At 47.6% G+C, this 15,044-nt stretch overlaps 1 protein-coding gene across 1 annotated transcript in view; it reads right to left on the bottom strand.

Moving 5' to 3' along the window:
• Positions 1-15,044, bottom strand: part of TCF7L1 (transcription factor 7 like 1) — a 211,672-nt gene that overhangs the window by 196,012 nt on the left and 616 nt on the right. The window contains exons 2-3 of the mRNA XM_036752259.1: positions 14,875-14,938; positions 14,388-14,515 (exon numbers count right to left, since the gene is read on the bottom strand). Coding sequence (XP_036608154.1) covers positions 14,388-14,515; positions 14,875-14,938 — 192 coding nt within the window. The remainder of the gene's footprint in view (positions 1-14,387; positions 14,516-14,874; positions 14,939-15,044) is intronic.

The following is a 15,044-nucleotide window of genomic DNA, read 5'->3' as shown; positions in this document are numbered from 1 at the left end:
GAGGAAGAAATAGAGGAGGCCCACACTTTAGGAAAGGGCTGTGTTCCAAAGGACTATTTGTAAATCAATTAGTTGGAACTCTGAGGTATTTTCCCACAGAAACAATGCTATAAATGGCAGCGAGGTTTCCAGGCCTGCCCACACAGTCTAGCTTAACCCATAATATCCCCACTAGGACCATTTCAACTCTACCTCACTCCTAGTCACATGACTCCAGCAGGCCTGGATTCCAAATGAGGCTGTCAGGAAGCCACTAGCAGGATAGAAAGAACTGTAAGTTTGGGGTCAAAAGAACTGAGGTTCTAAAGTCAACTCTGATGATAAGCTTTAAATTCTTCCTCAACCACCAAGAAAATGGCTTTCCTACTCGAAGCCTGAATTTCTTCACCCAGAAAACAAAGGGGTTGGGCTACTTGACCTAGAGCTCTAGGAGTTGCTGGTCCCAGGCCCCCAGGAAGGGAGGAGAGTAGATACTTCCCAGTTCAGTAATTTGTTGAAAAAAGAGAGGGTAATTGCTTTATGCATCTATATCTGCATAAGAAAAGGTAGCTCTTTAGATCACAGGCTTCTCCACTTTCTGAATTTGGGAACAAAAGATAAATTTCCCTTTCCACCCCACCCTACATCCACTCCAAAAGAGTTAGTCCATAAGATTTATGAAACGCTTACTAGGTGCCAGGCACCTTGCTAGGCACAGGAGGTAGAAAGAAAGGAGGTACAAAGAAGTGGGGTCAGGAAGGCTCATCTTCCTGAGTTCAAATCCAGCCTCAGACTTCTACTAGTTGTGTGACCCTGGGCAAGTCACTTAACCCTGTTTGCCTCAGTTTCTTCATCTGTAACAAGAGCTGAAGAAGGAAATGACAAACCACTCCCATATCTTTACCAAGAAAACCTCAAATGGGGTCATGAAGAGTCAGAAACTGAAAGGACTGAACAACAACACAGAAAGGCAAAAATGTTGTCCTTGCCCCCAAGTAGCTAATGTTCAAATAGCAAAAACAATATATAAATAACTTAGGTATTTAGATATGGGGGGGGCAATGGGAAAGAAGAGATGGGGAGACAGGAAAGTGAGGAGGGGGAGAGAGAGGAGGAGGAGAAAGAGAGGGGGAGAGAGAGAGAGAGAGAGAGAGAGAGAGAGAGAGAGAGAGAGAGAGAGAGAGAGAGTGTAATCTGAGCAGGTGGTAGGAAGGCACCAGCAAATCTCAAATTGTACATGGGAATTTAAATTGACATAGCCTACATTTTCTCCACATCTTTTTTAACACAGCAAAATTGAGAAATAACACCTCACAAAACAGTTTACAACAATGGAAAAGGCTTGGCAAGATACCCACCCAAGACTATTCCCTATTCATCCAAAGAACATTCCTAGAGGTCAAAGTGGGAGGACACCAAACAGGGACAAACTGGAACAGATTTCCCATTGTTTAGGTAAAAATCTGTTTGCATCACCAGCTGCAGTAGCACCATGGCATTTGGCCCCCTAACACCTTCATGCCTGATTTGCTATAGGACGACATGGAAGTAGAACTTAGATAAAGCCAGAAAGAGCAGGTAAACTAGACCCCAACAGAAAAAAATCTTTGCTGAAGCAAGCACAACTAAGAATATGAAGTCAGCCATTTTTTCCCAAGATATCTCAGAGAAAGAACTATTACCCATGGTCTCCTCATCAGATGGAGAACCTGGGCCTTTAGCACAAAGCTTGGCACATAGGGTACCCTTAACAAACACTTGCTATTTGAAAGATCATTTAGCCTTCAAGGAGATGCTTCTACAGTCTTCTTTTGGAAGGGTTTTAACAACTAGTTCTGGAAAATTTCTATTCTGCTTATATTTTCAAAAAAGTTCAAAGCTTTTTTAAAAAAATTTAAATTTCTAATGGATTACAGTTTTAAAAATCTGTTTTGCAACCTTTAAAACAATTTACATAAAAGACAGCTCCTTTGATATTGCAAAATGGTCAACTGGTCCCCTCATTTCTCAAAGAGAAAAGAGCTAATCTCTCCATAAAATGCCTGGGGGTTACATTTGGAACCATTAAAGACATTAACATGGCAGATTCCATAAGAATGTCTTCTTCTAAGTCTATATCCAAATCAATGACAAAAGAAGGTAAGCACCTGGAAGGCAGGAACTCAGAACACTGGTAAAAGCTTAACACAAGTCAGTAGAGCTGAATCCACTAGAGACCTCCCTCCAAGCAGAAATCACATCCATGTTGTTGTTCAGTCCTGTCTGACTCTCTATGTCCCCATTTAGGGTTTTCTTGGCAGAGATAACTGGAGTGGTTTGCCATTTCCTTCTCTATTTCATGTTACAGATGAGGAAACTGAGGCAAATGGGGTTAAGTGGCTTGCCCAGGGTGACCCAGCTAATAAGTGTCTGAGACTGGATTTGAACTCAGGTCTTCCTGACTCCAGGCCCAGGGCTCTATCCACTGTGCCACCTCACTGCCCTCTAAGTACAAAAGGAAGATATAAAGATGAGTCTCATCAATGGACACCAGCCATTCTCAGTTCCCAAGTTCCCTACCAGGGATGGGGAATCTGTGGCCTCGAGGCCACAAGTGGCCTTCTAGGTCCTTGGGTGCGGCCTTTTCACTGAGTCCAAGTTTTACAGAACAAATCCTTTCATTGAGGGGACTTGTTCTGTGAAATTGGAATTCAAACAGCCATGTGACTACCATGTTACTACCATCCATCACCAAACTGTCTCCTCCACACTCACAAACATGGCAGACTTTGTGGAATGCTTTGCTAAAACACACGTAAGCTCTATGTTCAGCACTAGAAAAGAAAGGTGGTCTGACATGAAACCATCTTAGTTTCCTCATAAGTAGCATCATTCCTTCTACTTCTAAATATTTATTAACCATCATTTAAATAACTGGCCAGGAATCCAAGTCAAGCTCATTCACTGGTCTTTGGTACTCAGGCTCCTCTTCCCTTTCTGAAAAATGAGATTTTCCTTCTCCAGGCCTGTAGGACCACAGCTACGCAGGGCAGTGGTTAGAGCACTGGGCCAGCCATCAGGAAAATCTGAGTTCAAATCTGGCCTCAGAGCCTTACTAGCTAGCTGTGTGAAACCTCGGCAAGTCACTGAACCTGTCTGCCTCAGTTTCCTCAACTGTAAAATGGTAATAATAAAAGCACCTCTGTCACAGGGTTACTGGGAGGTTCAAATGAGATGTCTGTAAAGTGCTTAGCACAGTGCTTGGCACATAGTAGGTGCTTTCATAAATGCTTGTTCTCCTCCCCTCCCCCTCCTTTCTCCATAATCACTTACTGACAGCTACTCCCGGCTTATTTCAGACTCCCAGGTTGAAGTTCATCTGGTGATTCCAAGTCTCAGAGGGCAGGCCAAGGTGAGATCTCTCACAATCTCTCCCTGCTTCTCTTGGGTATCAATGCCTTTCCCTTAGCCAATTTTGTTCTGTCCTTTCCAGTCCAAGCATCCTGCCGCTCCTGGGCGGTAATGGCCTTCTAGTTAAATTGTGTGTCTGTGTTTCATATGTCACTGGCTATTTACATATTGGCTCCCACATTAGGATGGGGGCTTCTTGAAAGAAGGGCCAGAATTTTTATCTTTCTTTGTATCCCCAGTTCTTAACCCAGTGCCTGGTGCGCAATGCTGGCGGACTGAAGAACTGGGCAAAATTCCTTCCTAAAATTTCCTTAGGACCTGGAATCTCTAACACAACAAGCCACTCATGGGCAGATTTGCTGGGAGCACACTCCAGTGGACCCTTCTTTCCCTAAGGGCTTCCCCTGTACTTCTTCAGGAGGCTTTAGCCTCCCTCACTCCAGCCTCAGGCAGCCTTCTCCAACACAGGAGCTTCTCCCACTCCCCCAGATTCACCCCTGAGAGGGAGGCACAGGCTCTTAACCCCAGAGCTGGGGAGACCTCAGGGGCCTTCCAGTCTAACTCATTTTATAAAAAGTAAACTGAACCTAGAGAGGTGACTGCTCCAGGGTCACTCGAGTTAGGTCAGCAGGTTCCTGGATTTCCCATCCCTCACTTCTCTTCTGAAATTCACCCTGCCCTATATTAATAGCCTTTATCATTAACATCTTCACTACCATCACCCACTATCCTTCAAGACACTTCCTTCAGGATAGGAGCAACATGTGATATCAGATCATTGGAAGTGGAATTGGAGCTGGATGAGGTCCCAAACTCTGCTTCCCAATGTACTGTATGTACTAAATGTAGTCTTTGGCAAGTCATTTAAGCTCTGAGCCTCAGTTTACCCATCTGTAAAATGAAAGGTCTGTCAATAGATGACCTATTAGGTCCTTTGCAATCCTAAAAACATGAAATGGATGAATGAATGAAAAGCACTTTGAAGGCCTTGATCTGTGCAAAGCCCTAACTCTAAGACTTTATGACCTCAACACCAAGCTAGAAGAAACACCAAGCACCTCATTCTTTGCTATCAGGCATAGTGATATCCATAGCTGTATTGATTACCCAGCTAATACTTCTAAACCTCAACTACATGCCCCTTGGAATTCATATCTGTGCCCATTCAGCTGCCCATCTGACATGGCCACTTTAGTCTTCGATATTTGGCACAGGCCACTTCTAAAATCTCAGACTCTGAGCTCCCTACCTTCCCACTTGTTCACATCTTCTGAACACCTACTTTCCCCTTAAATACGACCTCTGGCCTACTGCCTCTTCAACACCTTGCCCATCCTTCTGACCTCTTTCTGGCTTTACTGACCTCCCTACCCAGCCAGGAGCCCCTGGTTGGCTACCTCAATGATGCCTGTACTTACAGCACAGACCCTTTGTTGCCACTGATGTGTCAATTCCAAAAATGAGCAAATATCTCCATCTGCTTTGACCATAGGTAACACTTCCTTATACCTTCAGTGGCTCTCCACAGTCTTCCAAAATCAAGCCAACTCCTTAGTTTGGCATTCAAGGCCCTCCACAATCTCTATACAGCCTACCTAATCTCATAACCTCATTCTCTCCCTCAAGCCCTCCTCCAAGTTCTTTGAGCTTCAGGTAAATACAATATTGTCCCTTTAGATCTTCTGGCTTTTTCCACATTCCAATTTTCTACCTTGATCACTATTTTAAATTAATTAATCTAAAGGCTCCATTATCAACACCCTCACTATAGCTAATTTTTTTTAAAATTAGGCTATGATAGAGGGTTTGGAGTGAACATTTTTTTCTAATAAGTTAATCATGTGGAATAATTTTTATCCTTCATGGCATAGGGGAAAGAAAACGGACTCTGGAGTCAGATCCCAGCCCACTCCTAACTGCTTAGTAGCTATAAGACCTTGGAGCAGTCACTTTAGTTCTTTCAAATTAAGGGCTTCAGATTCCACATCTGAAGTGAAGGGACTTATCAAGTCTAGTCCAGCTCTATAGCTAACCTGTCTCTGCTTTAGAAAGAATAAAATCATTCATTTTAAGGTTCAAATTTCTCCATTCCAGGCTAGCTTCTCCTTCAACTCTCCTCTACTGGACTTATCTTCTCCCTGAGTTCTTAACTTGGAATCCATTGTTTTGTTTTTTAAAATATTTTGATTATTAAATTAACTTTAAAACAAAATATTTGATTATTGAATTAAAAATAAAATGTTTTGATAACTGCATTTCAATATAACTATTTTCATTTGTAATCCTATGTATTTTTATTTTACGCATTTAAAAACATGATTCCGAAAAGTGCTCCACAGGTTTCAGATTGCCTGAGAGGCCAAAGACAATAAAAAAAGAAAAGAGGTAAGGAACATTTGCCCTATACACAGGCCTTTGTAACTTCTCCATTCTGGTCAAGGGCATCACCTTCCATCCACCCACCCGAGTTCACACCATCAGAGTCATCTGCATTCTCCATCTCTCCCTCACCCTGCTCAGCCACATCACCAGTCGATTATCCATCTATCTCACATCTGGGCCTTCTGTCCACTCCAGCCACTAGCCAGCCTAGTTCCAGGCCCCCATGAGGTGGACTAATCCAGTGGCAGTCTCCTTTGCTTCCAGTCTCCAGCCTCTTCCAGCCCTAAATCATCCTTATCAGTGCTGCCAAACAGAACTGACGTTCCTAGAGCACAGGTCTGACCTTGTCACTCCCCCAGCTCAAGAAGCTTCAGCTGCTCCCTCTTGCCTCTAAGAGAAGATATAAACTTCTCAGTCTGGCATTTAATCGATCAGCAATTTAACTTACCAATTAATTTACCAATCAATTAATTTAACTTATTTAAAAATTTAATCAATCAATTTATAAATGCTTCCTATGTGTCCAGCACAGAGCCCTACACAATTTGTCTCCAACCTATCTTTCTGAACTTATTTTTTATCAGCCCCTCTCATCTATCATACAGTTCAGCCAAAATGGCTGCCTTGCTATTCCCTGGGCCCTCCTCTGTCTTCCTTCACACAGGCTGCTGGCTCCTAGGCCTGGAATGCTCTTTTCTCTTGGAATCTCTGGCTCTATTCAGGCTCAGCTCAAATGTTACCTCCTGGAAGCTTTTCCCAATCTCCCACCCACCTCCCACCCCCCACCTTTTCAGGCCAATTACTTGGTATTTTCTTTGTATATAGTTTGCTTTTCTGCAACATGGTGGTTTCTTTCTACAAGAGTAGAAAGGTAGGTGGCATTAAGGGGAAGACCTGGCTGCATTTGGGGTTTTGTATCCCCAGGACCTTGCACAGGGCCTGGCATATAGTAGGTGCTCAATACATGCATTGAGTTAAATCACTGAGGAATGAAGCCATGCTATCACCTCCATCTCTCTCTCTCTCTGGATCAGACCACAGCTCCATACCAACTCAAAAGAAGGAAACAGGATTTAAAGTATAAGTAACAGTCCCTACCCCCTAAACACACCTTCACCTAAAAGATGGCTGAGGTACAAGAACTCCGATTTCTCCAGCAATGTGGGCAGAGATTCTCCCTGTAGGCCACTCCATGCAAAGGTCCCACATTAAACCCAGAGTTATATTTGGAGTGAAGTGGAAGCAATGATATATTTAGACTTTTAAAAAACAGTTAGAGTGAGAGAATTTTCCCCAAAGTAGTTTGTTTATAGAAGGCTGAGAGAAAAGGCTTCCCTTGGCTCTGAGCACATCTGCTCACATGACCTCAAAGGTAGGGCCTCCTGGGCCACAGAAATCCTCAATAAGCAGCAGCTTTGGAAGAATTTCTACTTGGGTTTCTTTCTGTCAAATGACAGAAGGGTGTGCTTCAGGTGCTAGCCCAGAATTCTTTAAACAGGGACCACCCTACAAAAATCCACAGTACAACAATCCCTCTTTGATCTCAGTGATTCGCAAAGTCCCTCCACCAATGCAGATCACAGCCCATCCAACCCTACCCATCCTTTGCCCCTTTTGTCCAGATCTTCCTGCACTAGGTCCAATACACACTGGGGCCTTCGTCATGCTTATCAGTAGAGCAAGAACACAGTCCACCAGTTACCTATCACTGTCACCATGCGACCAACCCACCTTCTTTTTTGGTGACACATTTTCTTCAGAACCTTGTTTAATCCACTTAATCTTTTTAATACCGATATTCTCTCAGACAAACAGGAGTGCTTTTTAAGTTACAAGCTGCATGTATTCTCTATTTAAAAGGCAAAGTAGGCCACACATAACAGATTCTCAGTTTCATGTACAATGTTCTTTTGTTTTACACTGTGTTTGGAAACATTCATTTTATTTGGTAATTTCAGAATAAAAATTGTTTTAAAATAAATAACATAATATTCTACTGATGGTGTAAAGCTTCAGACTAGTCAGAGGACGACTGAAAATACCCATCTGTCATTTACATGGTGGGTATGGGAGTGCTCAGTGATGAAAAAGGCAAGAGATAACAGCTGTCCCTGACTCTGAAAAAGTGATTAGGTTTGTTCTGGAAAAAGACCCTGGCATTTACAAAGTGCTCTGTATACTTGCCCACATCACCAAAGATTCATTTGGTAGCTGCTTTGTGCTGGGTAGTGTGCTCCAGGTACTGTGTTAGGCACCAGCAAGGAATATAAAATGAGAGTCCCTGCCACAATATAGACTCATTCTAGGATCATGGATCTAGGGCTGGAAGGTGCCTCAAAGGTCATCTACTCCAGCCCCTTCATAGTACAAGTGAGGAAACTGAGATCTATGAAGATTAAACAATTTGCCCAAGGTCACACAGGTATTAAGTAACAGTGTACTGAAAACACCAGAAACATCTGAAAAAATGTATAATGATGGGAGGTGGGGTGGGGAGAGTGGGCACTAGCCATTGGAGGGAGCAGGAAAGGCCTCATTTGGTCTTTAAAACCCAGTGAAGTAAACATGACATGCATTATACTGAGGCTCTGAATGCTAATGACTGGTATGTGGTCAAATGGTTCTCAAAGTGTCAAGAGAGTAAATTCAAACCCAGGTCTCAGCCAACTCTGTGGCCAGCAGTCTGCCCTCTCTTACTCTGAGTAATATTAAGAAGGCAATAGCTAATGTCAACATAGTAACTACTATAGATTGATCCAAGAATGCGATTAACCCTGAGGTTCTCAGGAAACTAAATAAACAGCTTTCGTTTCCAAAGTCATAATCAATAGTAACTCTGACTACAATTATAAGCTGTAAAGCTGTAGTAATATTTAAACCACTAATTTCAATCTTAAACTATTTATACCAAGAATACTAAGAGAGGCCTTTAAGGCTAGCAAAGCACTTTATACATCATCGGATTCCCACAACCCAGGAAGGTAAGAGCTACTATTATCCCTTTGCCGCTGAGGAATCCTAGGGCTCTAGAGGTTAAGTGACTCACCCAGGGTCACACAACTTGGGAAGATTCAAACTCAGATCTATCCAAGTTCAGCATTCTTATCACTGTCTTGCCTAACCCTAATCCTGAGCCTTATCTAGGTAGCTTTGACTCAGATCAGGCAGTAGATTATTAACTATTATTAATTTTAAAGGACTTTTAGGGGCAGCTAGGTGGCACAGTGGATAGAGCACCAGTCCTGGAGTCAGGAAGACCTGAGTTCAAATCTGGCCTCTGACACTTCCTAGCTGTGTCACCCTGGACAAGTCACTTAACCCTGTCTGCCTCAGTCTTCCTCCAGCTGAGCTGGAGAAGGCAAAGGCAAACCACTCCAGTACCTTTGCCAACCGCCCCTCCCCCAAAAAAAGGGGTCACAAAGAGTCAGATAAAACTGAAAAACGAATTCATTTCATGTCTATCCTAGTCTCCAACAAAAAGTCCTGAGTTACTAATTTTACTGGCCAGTGTTCTATACAGAATTCTAAAGTTTCTAAACCAATCCTGGCACAGAGAGGGCTTGCAAATAGTTGAATTAGTGTAAGGCATTTGTAGGATGAGGGACATAAGAACTAGAGGGATCTTTGACACCATCATATCCATTTTCTTCAGTTTACAGAAGAGGAAACTGAGTCAGGGCTACATTAAAGATCTCCTGACTCCAAATCCAGCCCTCTCTTCTATCCAATCAAGCTGCCTTTTGCTTTCTTCATTGGGGGACCCTAATGTGCACAGGTGAAAACAATGTTAACAATATATAACTGGGTCTCAAAATGAGGTGTAGACAGTGAGGACCATAAGAGGTCACAGTAAAGACAAAAGAGGGCTGAGTGATGAAGGAGGGAGCAGCTTCATGGGCCAACCTGGGTCTTTTGGGATCCTGACTCTGTCCCTCTGTGAGTTAGCTAGCCACACCAGTTTTGTGTGATTTATGAATTTCATCTTGTATCTATTGCATATATACCCATATTGGCTACTAGTTAAATCATAACCTCCTTGAGGGCAGAGACCATTCTTGGTTTTTGGTTTTGGGATTTTTCTGTGTATGCCCTGAAGGACACAGTCACATCAAATGCTTGCTGACAGATATACAGATTTACTCTATAGATTTACATCTGTGTGGTTGGTCTCTACCTCCTCCTCCCACTCCAACCTTCGTTCTAAGCTGCCAACTCAATCTTCTTAATCTGCATCTCATCTCTGGGAGTTTTCATTGGCCATACTCCATGACTGGAGGCTACGCCCCATACCTGGAATTTTCTCCCTCCTCATCTCTGCCTCCTGGTTCTTCTGAGGACCAGCTCCAATCCCACTTTGTACAAGGAGAATTTAGCAAGCTAATGCTCTAAGCTCCTCTAGGGCAGGGGATCTTTTCTTTTGTGTCACTGAATCCCCAGCACCTAGCACACAGTAGGTGCTCAATAAGTGCTCAATGATTGATCGATCTGTGCCCTTCTTCAAACCATCAACAGAAATGTTTCCTTTGCTAGGGAAGGGTGCTGACAGTAAAGCCCCTTAATGCAATAGGGTAGGGGGCTCTCCCCAACTGGAAATCTTTACAAATCTCAGAGAAGGGACATGGCAGAGAAATCACTTCAGATGGAGCTGCAGATGGATCAGGTTAAGGACTCAAATATCTAGGCACAGAGATCCCAACCTACTGGCTGGTGACCTCAGCCACGGACAAGAGACCATCTTTAGAGGCAACCAAATGGCCCAGGGGACAGCATGACGGACACGAGTCAGGAAAACCTGAGTTTGGATTCCACTTCTGTCACTTAACAGCCAGAAAGAATGACAACCTCCCTCAGCCCCAATTTCCTCAACTGTAAAATGGGTACCTATCTCAAAGGGCTGTTGTGAGAATAAACATTAGCTACCACATACATTTTTTAAAGCAGATAGATAATAAGACAAGAGTGATGTATGTTTTTGAAAGACTGGAAAGGTGCTGATGTTAATTAAGGGAGGCAGCCTGATGCAATGGATAAGTGTCTGCCACTGAGTCAGGAAGTGTTGGGTTCAAATCCTGCCCTTTTTTCATGACTTATAAGCTGCGTGACCATGGGCAAGTCTCATCTCTGACCTTCAGTGTCCTCATGTTCAAAATGGGAATCCTACTGGCACCTAATTCATAGATTTGTCAGGAGGCTCAGATGGGAGAATATATGAGAAACGCTTCGCAAACTTACACAGGCTACTTAATTTCCCAATAGGCTGGAAGCCGATGGGCATTTAGGGTTAGGCTTCCATCCTATCAGGAGCCTGGGTCAGCTTTGTTTTCATCTTTATTACCCCTGTAGCTAATACAGCCCCTGGCACCTACTGTAAGTACTCGGGCTCTGTTGAACTGAATGACGGCAAAGACACAGGCTAGGCTAAGAAACGTTGCAGATCCAAAAGAGAACTGAAAAACACCGCCCCCCCCAAAATAAAAACCAACCTCCCACACACACACCTATAATAGCAGTTGAATGGGTACAGGACAGGGAGGGCTGTGGGAGGCTTTGAAGTCAACAGGTGAAGTTGCAAAAAGGGAGGGCTCTGGGGACCCCAGGTGCAATTAACAAAATGAAGGTAGTTTGAAGGAGAGCAGATTTGGGAGGGGGAGATGATAAGTTCTGGTTTGTATTCATCCTAGTTTAAAGTCATGGGATCACGGTACTGGAAATTTAGCAATGAAAGGTCCCTCAGAAACCACTGAGTCTAAATTTCCTATTTTACAGAAAAGTACGCTGTGGCAGAGAGGTTAAGTAATGGGCCCAGGTGACACGAGTGACACATCTCCTATTCCAATGCCCTCCCCCCACCACACCATGAAAAAAAAATGAGAATGGTCCACCAAAATCCCCCACCCAAGAATACCACTGCAGATTGCAAACTGGTAAGAGCACTCTGGAGTATGAATCCATCAAGTATCTTGTGTGCTGGCTGCCCCCGTGGCGTGCAAGGGGAGGGACTACTGGAAGACAGAGGGCCTGGGTTTAAATCCTGGCTTTTCGACTAGTCACAACCTCCCTGAGCCAGTATCCTCAGGGGTCAATGGGGGGGGGCGGGGAGCCAAAGTCCTTTCAACTCTAAATTTATGATCCTAAATTCCATAAATAAACTAATCCTAAAGAAAAGTGACATCTATTGCTGGTGTCTTTCTGTACCATCCATCTTTCACCAACTTTTTATTTTATTTTTTAAGAAAACACAACAACCAGAAGTCACGTATCTGGCTTTTGTTTCAGAAGCACAAGACACAGAGCTCTGTCCAAGGACAAAGGGGGAATCTGGGCACAGCACTGATTGACCAATGCTATGTCAGTCACTTACTTATCCATCAGGCTATAATTCGAAGTAGTATTTACTACTAGCCTTCAACCCACCCACCCGTCTGTCCCTTCAACCACGCCACAGAGCCTAAAGCCCATAGTTAAGAGGTAGGAAGGGGGCCTTAGAGGCAACAGAGTTCCACCCCATCGTTTTACAGATGAGGAAATTGAGACACAGAGGTTAAGGACTTGCCCAGGATCACACAGCTGGTGTCTGAGACAGGATCTGAGCTCGGGTCTTTCTGACTCGGAGCCCAATATTCTCTCCACAGCTTTAGCCACCTACTAGTCAGAGAAATAGGGGAAGGGTGGAAGCAGAGGGAGGTGCTTCCTTACTCCTCACGTACTACAAGAGCCAACCTCACGAAACAAGGATTTGAAACTTTGATGACAGACAGCAAAGACAGCCACTTCAGCACTGCTAACACCTAGCTCCGAGCCCCGCACAAAGTGGGCACTTTGTAAAGACAGCCACCTCGGTAGTGCTAACACCTAGCTCCGAGCCTCACACAGAGTAGGCGCTTTATAAAGTAGCGCCACTTCAGCACTGCTAACACCTAGCTCCGAGCCCAGCACAAAGTAGGAGCTTTCTAAAACCTTGCTGAATTGAATTCAACGAGCAGCTTCCAAGTTTCCATAAGCTCAAGACTTCCCTCCCCCCACGTTAAAAATCCCAGTGAAAGCGAGGAAGCTGGAACCACCGAGGAGCTGAGAAAGGCTGGGCTGGCCAAGGTGTGAGCTCCAGCAGCCAGGAGCCCCGAGTTGCGCTGGAGGCACCCTCGCCAGGAGTCCAGGGCCAGCTCAGGAACACAAAGAAGCCTCCTCCTGGAGTCTAGGCCACTTGCAGCGAGGGGGGTGTGGGCCCTCGGACCCGAGGAGTCCAGGGCTAAGTAAGCCGCTGGCTCCTCTGCCCAGCTCGCACCCAGGCCACAGCTCGGGCAATTTGCTTAATCACCTCTTTAAATGCCAATGATGAGGAGCCAGACAATGTAAGCCCATTAAGGGCTGGAAAGCGTCCGGACCTTTCACTTTAAATGAGAAAAGACCAGCAAACAAAGGGGGCCCCAGAAACGCCAAGTTCCTCGACTCCCAGACCCGCGCCGGGGGAGCGCCGGGGGAGGGACAGAGGGCGTCGGGGGAGCGCCGGGGGGAGCGCCCGGAGGAGGGCCGGGTCCGTGGCCATTGTTTTCGCCATGGGAGTTGGGCTCGAGTTCTTTAAGCCTCCAGAAGGACCACGAGTGTTTGCTTTTTCAGGCTGGGTGTGTTTAATAACCCTCCGCAAGCGAGAAATAAAAACTGTGTGCCTGGTGACCGCAAGGTGAGGGAGGCCAAATTGGAGGCCAGCAGCAAGCGCGGGTGGAGGGGGGTGGGGGGGAGGGGGCGAGCGAACCCGTTTCTGCAGCGGCGCCGGGCCCCTCGGACCCCTCGGACCTCAGCCGGGCCCCCCCCACTCGGACCTCAGCCGGGCCCCTCCTCTCCGACCGCAGCCCGGCCCCTCGGACCCCTCGAACCTCAGCCGGTATCCCCGGACCGCGGCCGGGCCCCTCCCCTTGGACAGCGGCAGGTCCCCTTCCCTCGGACCGACGCGGGGCCCCCCGGATCGTGAAGGGCCCCGGACCGCAACCAGGTCCCTCCCCCACGGATCGCAGCCTGGCCCCTCCGACCACGGCCGGGCCCCTCCCCTCGGACCGACGCCAGGCCTCCCGGACCGAGGCCGGACCCCCTGGACAACAGCCAAGCCCCTCCCCCTGGATCGCAGTCGGGCCCCTCCGACCGCGGCCCGGCCCGGCAAATAGAAATTGCCGATCAGAAAGTCGGTCTTCCCGGGTGGGGGTGGGGTGGGGAGAGAAGCCCACCCTCGCGCCCGGCACTCAGTCACAGTCATACTTGTACAAACTCCTGAGACTGCCAGGGAGCAGAAAGCCCGACAGACCCCGGACCCTCGGCTGGCCCAGGCCTGCTCGGTGCATCAGGCCCCCAAACTGCGGCCAGCGCCGCGGTGTGGGGGGGGGGGGGGACGCTGTAGGAGGGAGACGCGTCCCTCCTTAAACGTCCGACACCCACAGCCTGAGCCGGCCGAACCGCCAAGCCCACGGCCGGGACGGAGCGGAGAACTCTGCAAACTAGTTGTACTGGGGACCCCGGGCAGGATCCGGCCCACCCCGCCCCCTCCGACCCTCGGCTCCTCTCCCTCTCCCGCTGGCCCGCAGGAAAGGCGAGCCAGCACACATCCCCTCCTCTCTCCCCCGCCGCTGGGCCCCACCACAGCCGCTTACCGTGCGGGCGCCGCTGGGGGACAGGGGTCCGTTGGGGAGGTAGGGGCTGCTCAGATCCGGGATCATCAGGAAGGGGTAGCCGGGGTAAGGAGGTCCCTTAAAGAAAGTTCCATCCTGGGGCCTCCTCACTGGGGGGGCAAGAAGGGAAAGCCCGAGTGAGGCAGGGACAACTTGGAGGGAAGCAGGGGCGCGGGGCCGCGAGGGCGCAGAGGCCAGGCACTCCCGAGGAAGGGTGCCCACCCCGAACCCATCCAAAGGGAGAAGGGAGCGGGGGCGAGAAGGGAGAGGGGCAAGGGCTGGCCCGGGACAGGCAAGGTAAGAAGAGGAGGGGAGAGGAGCGGAGCGGCCAGCGGTGTGGGGCGGGGAGGGGGCTGGCCGGGGTCAGGGGGCCGAGTGGGCAGAGGGGCAGGCGAGGGGAGCCTCAGGAAGGAGCTGGCGTGGGCGCCCGGGAGCCGGTGGGGCGGGGGCCGGACGAGGGGCCACGTACCTTCAGCGAAGTATTCCCGCGGCTTCTGGAAAGGGTCCCGGGGGGGCTGCGGGCGCCGCTCCGCCTGCAGTGGAGACACAAAGGCCGGCGCGGGGTAAGAGAGCGCGCGGGCCGGGGCAGGGGCAGGGGACGGGGACGGGGCCTGGGCCGGGAGAGATAGGGTGGGATGG

The sequence above is a fragment of the Trichosurus vulpecula genome, chromosome 3 (assembly GCF_011100635.1).
Source record: "Trichosurus vulpecula isolate mTriVul1 chromosome 3, mTriVul1.pri, whole genome shotgun sequence".
In the NCBI taxonomy this organism is placed as follows: Eukaryota; Metazoa; Chordata; class Mammalia; order Diprotodontia; family Phalangeridae; genus Trichosurus; species Trichosurus vulpecula.
This window is presented reverse-complemented; position numbering and strand designations above follow the sequence as displayed.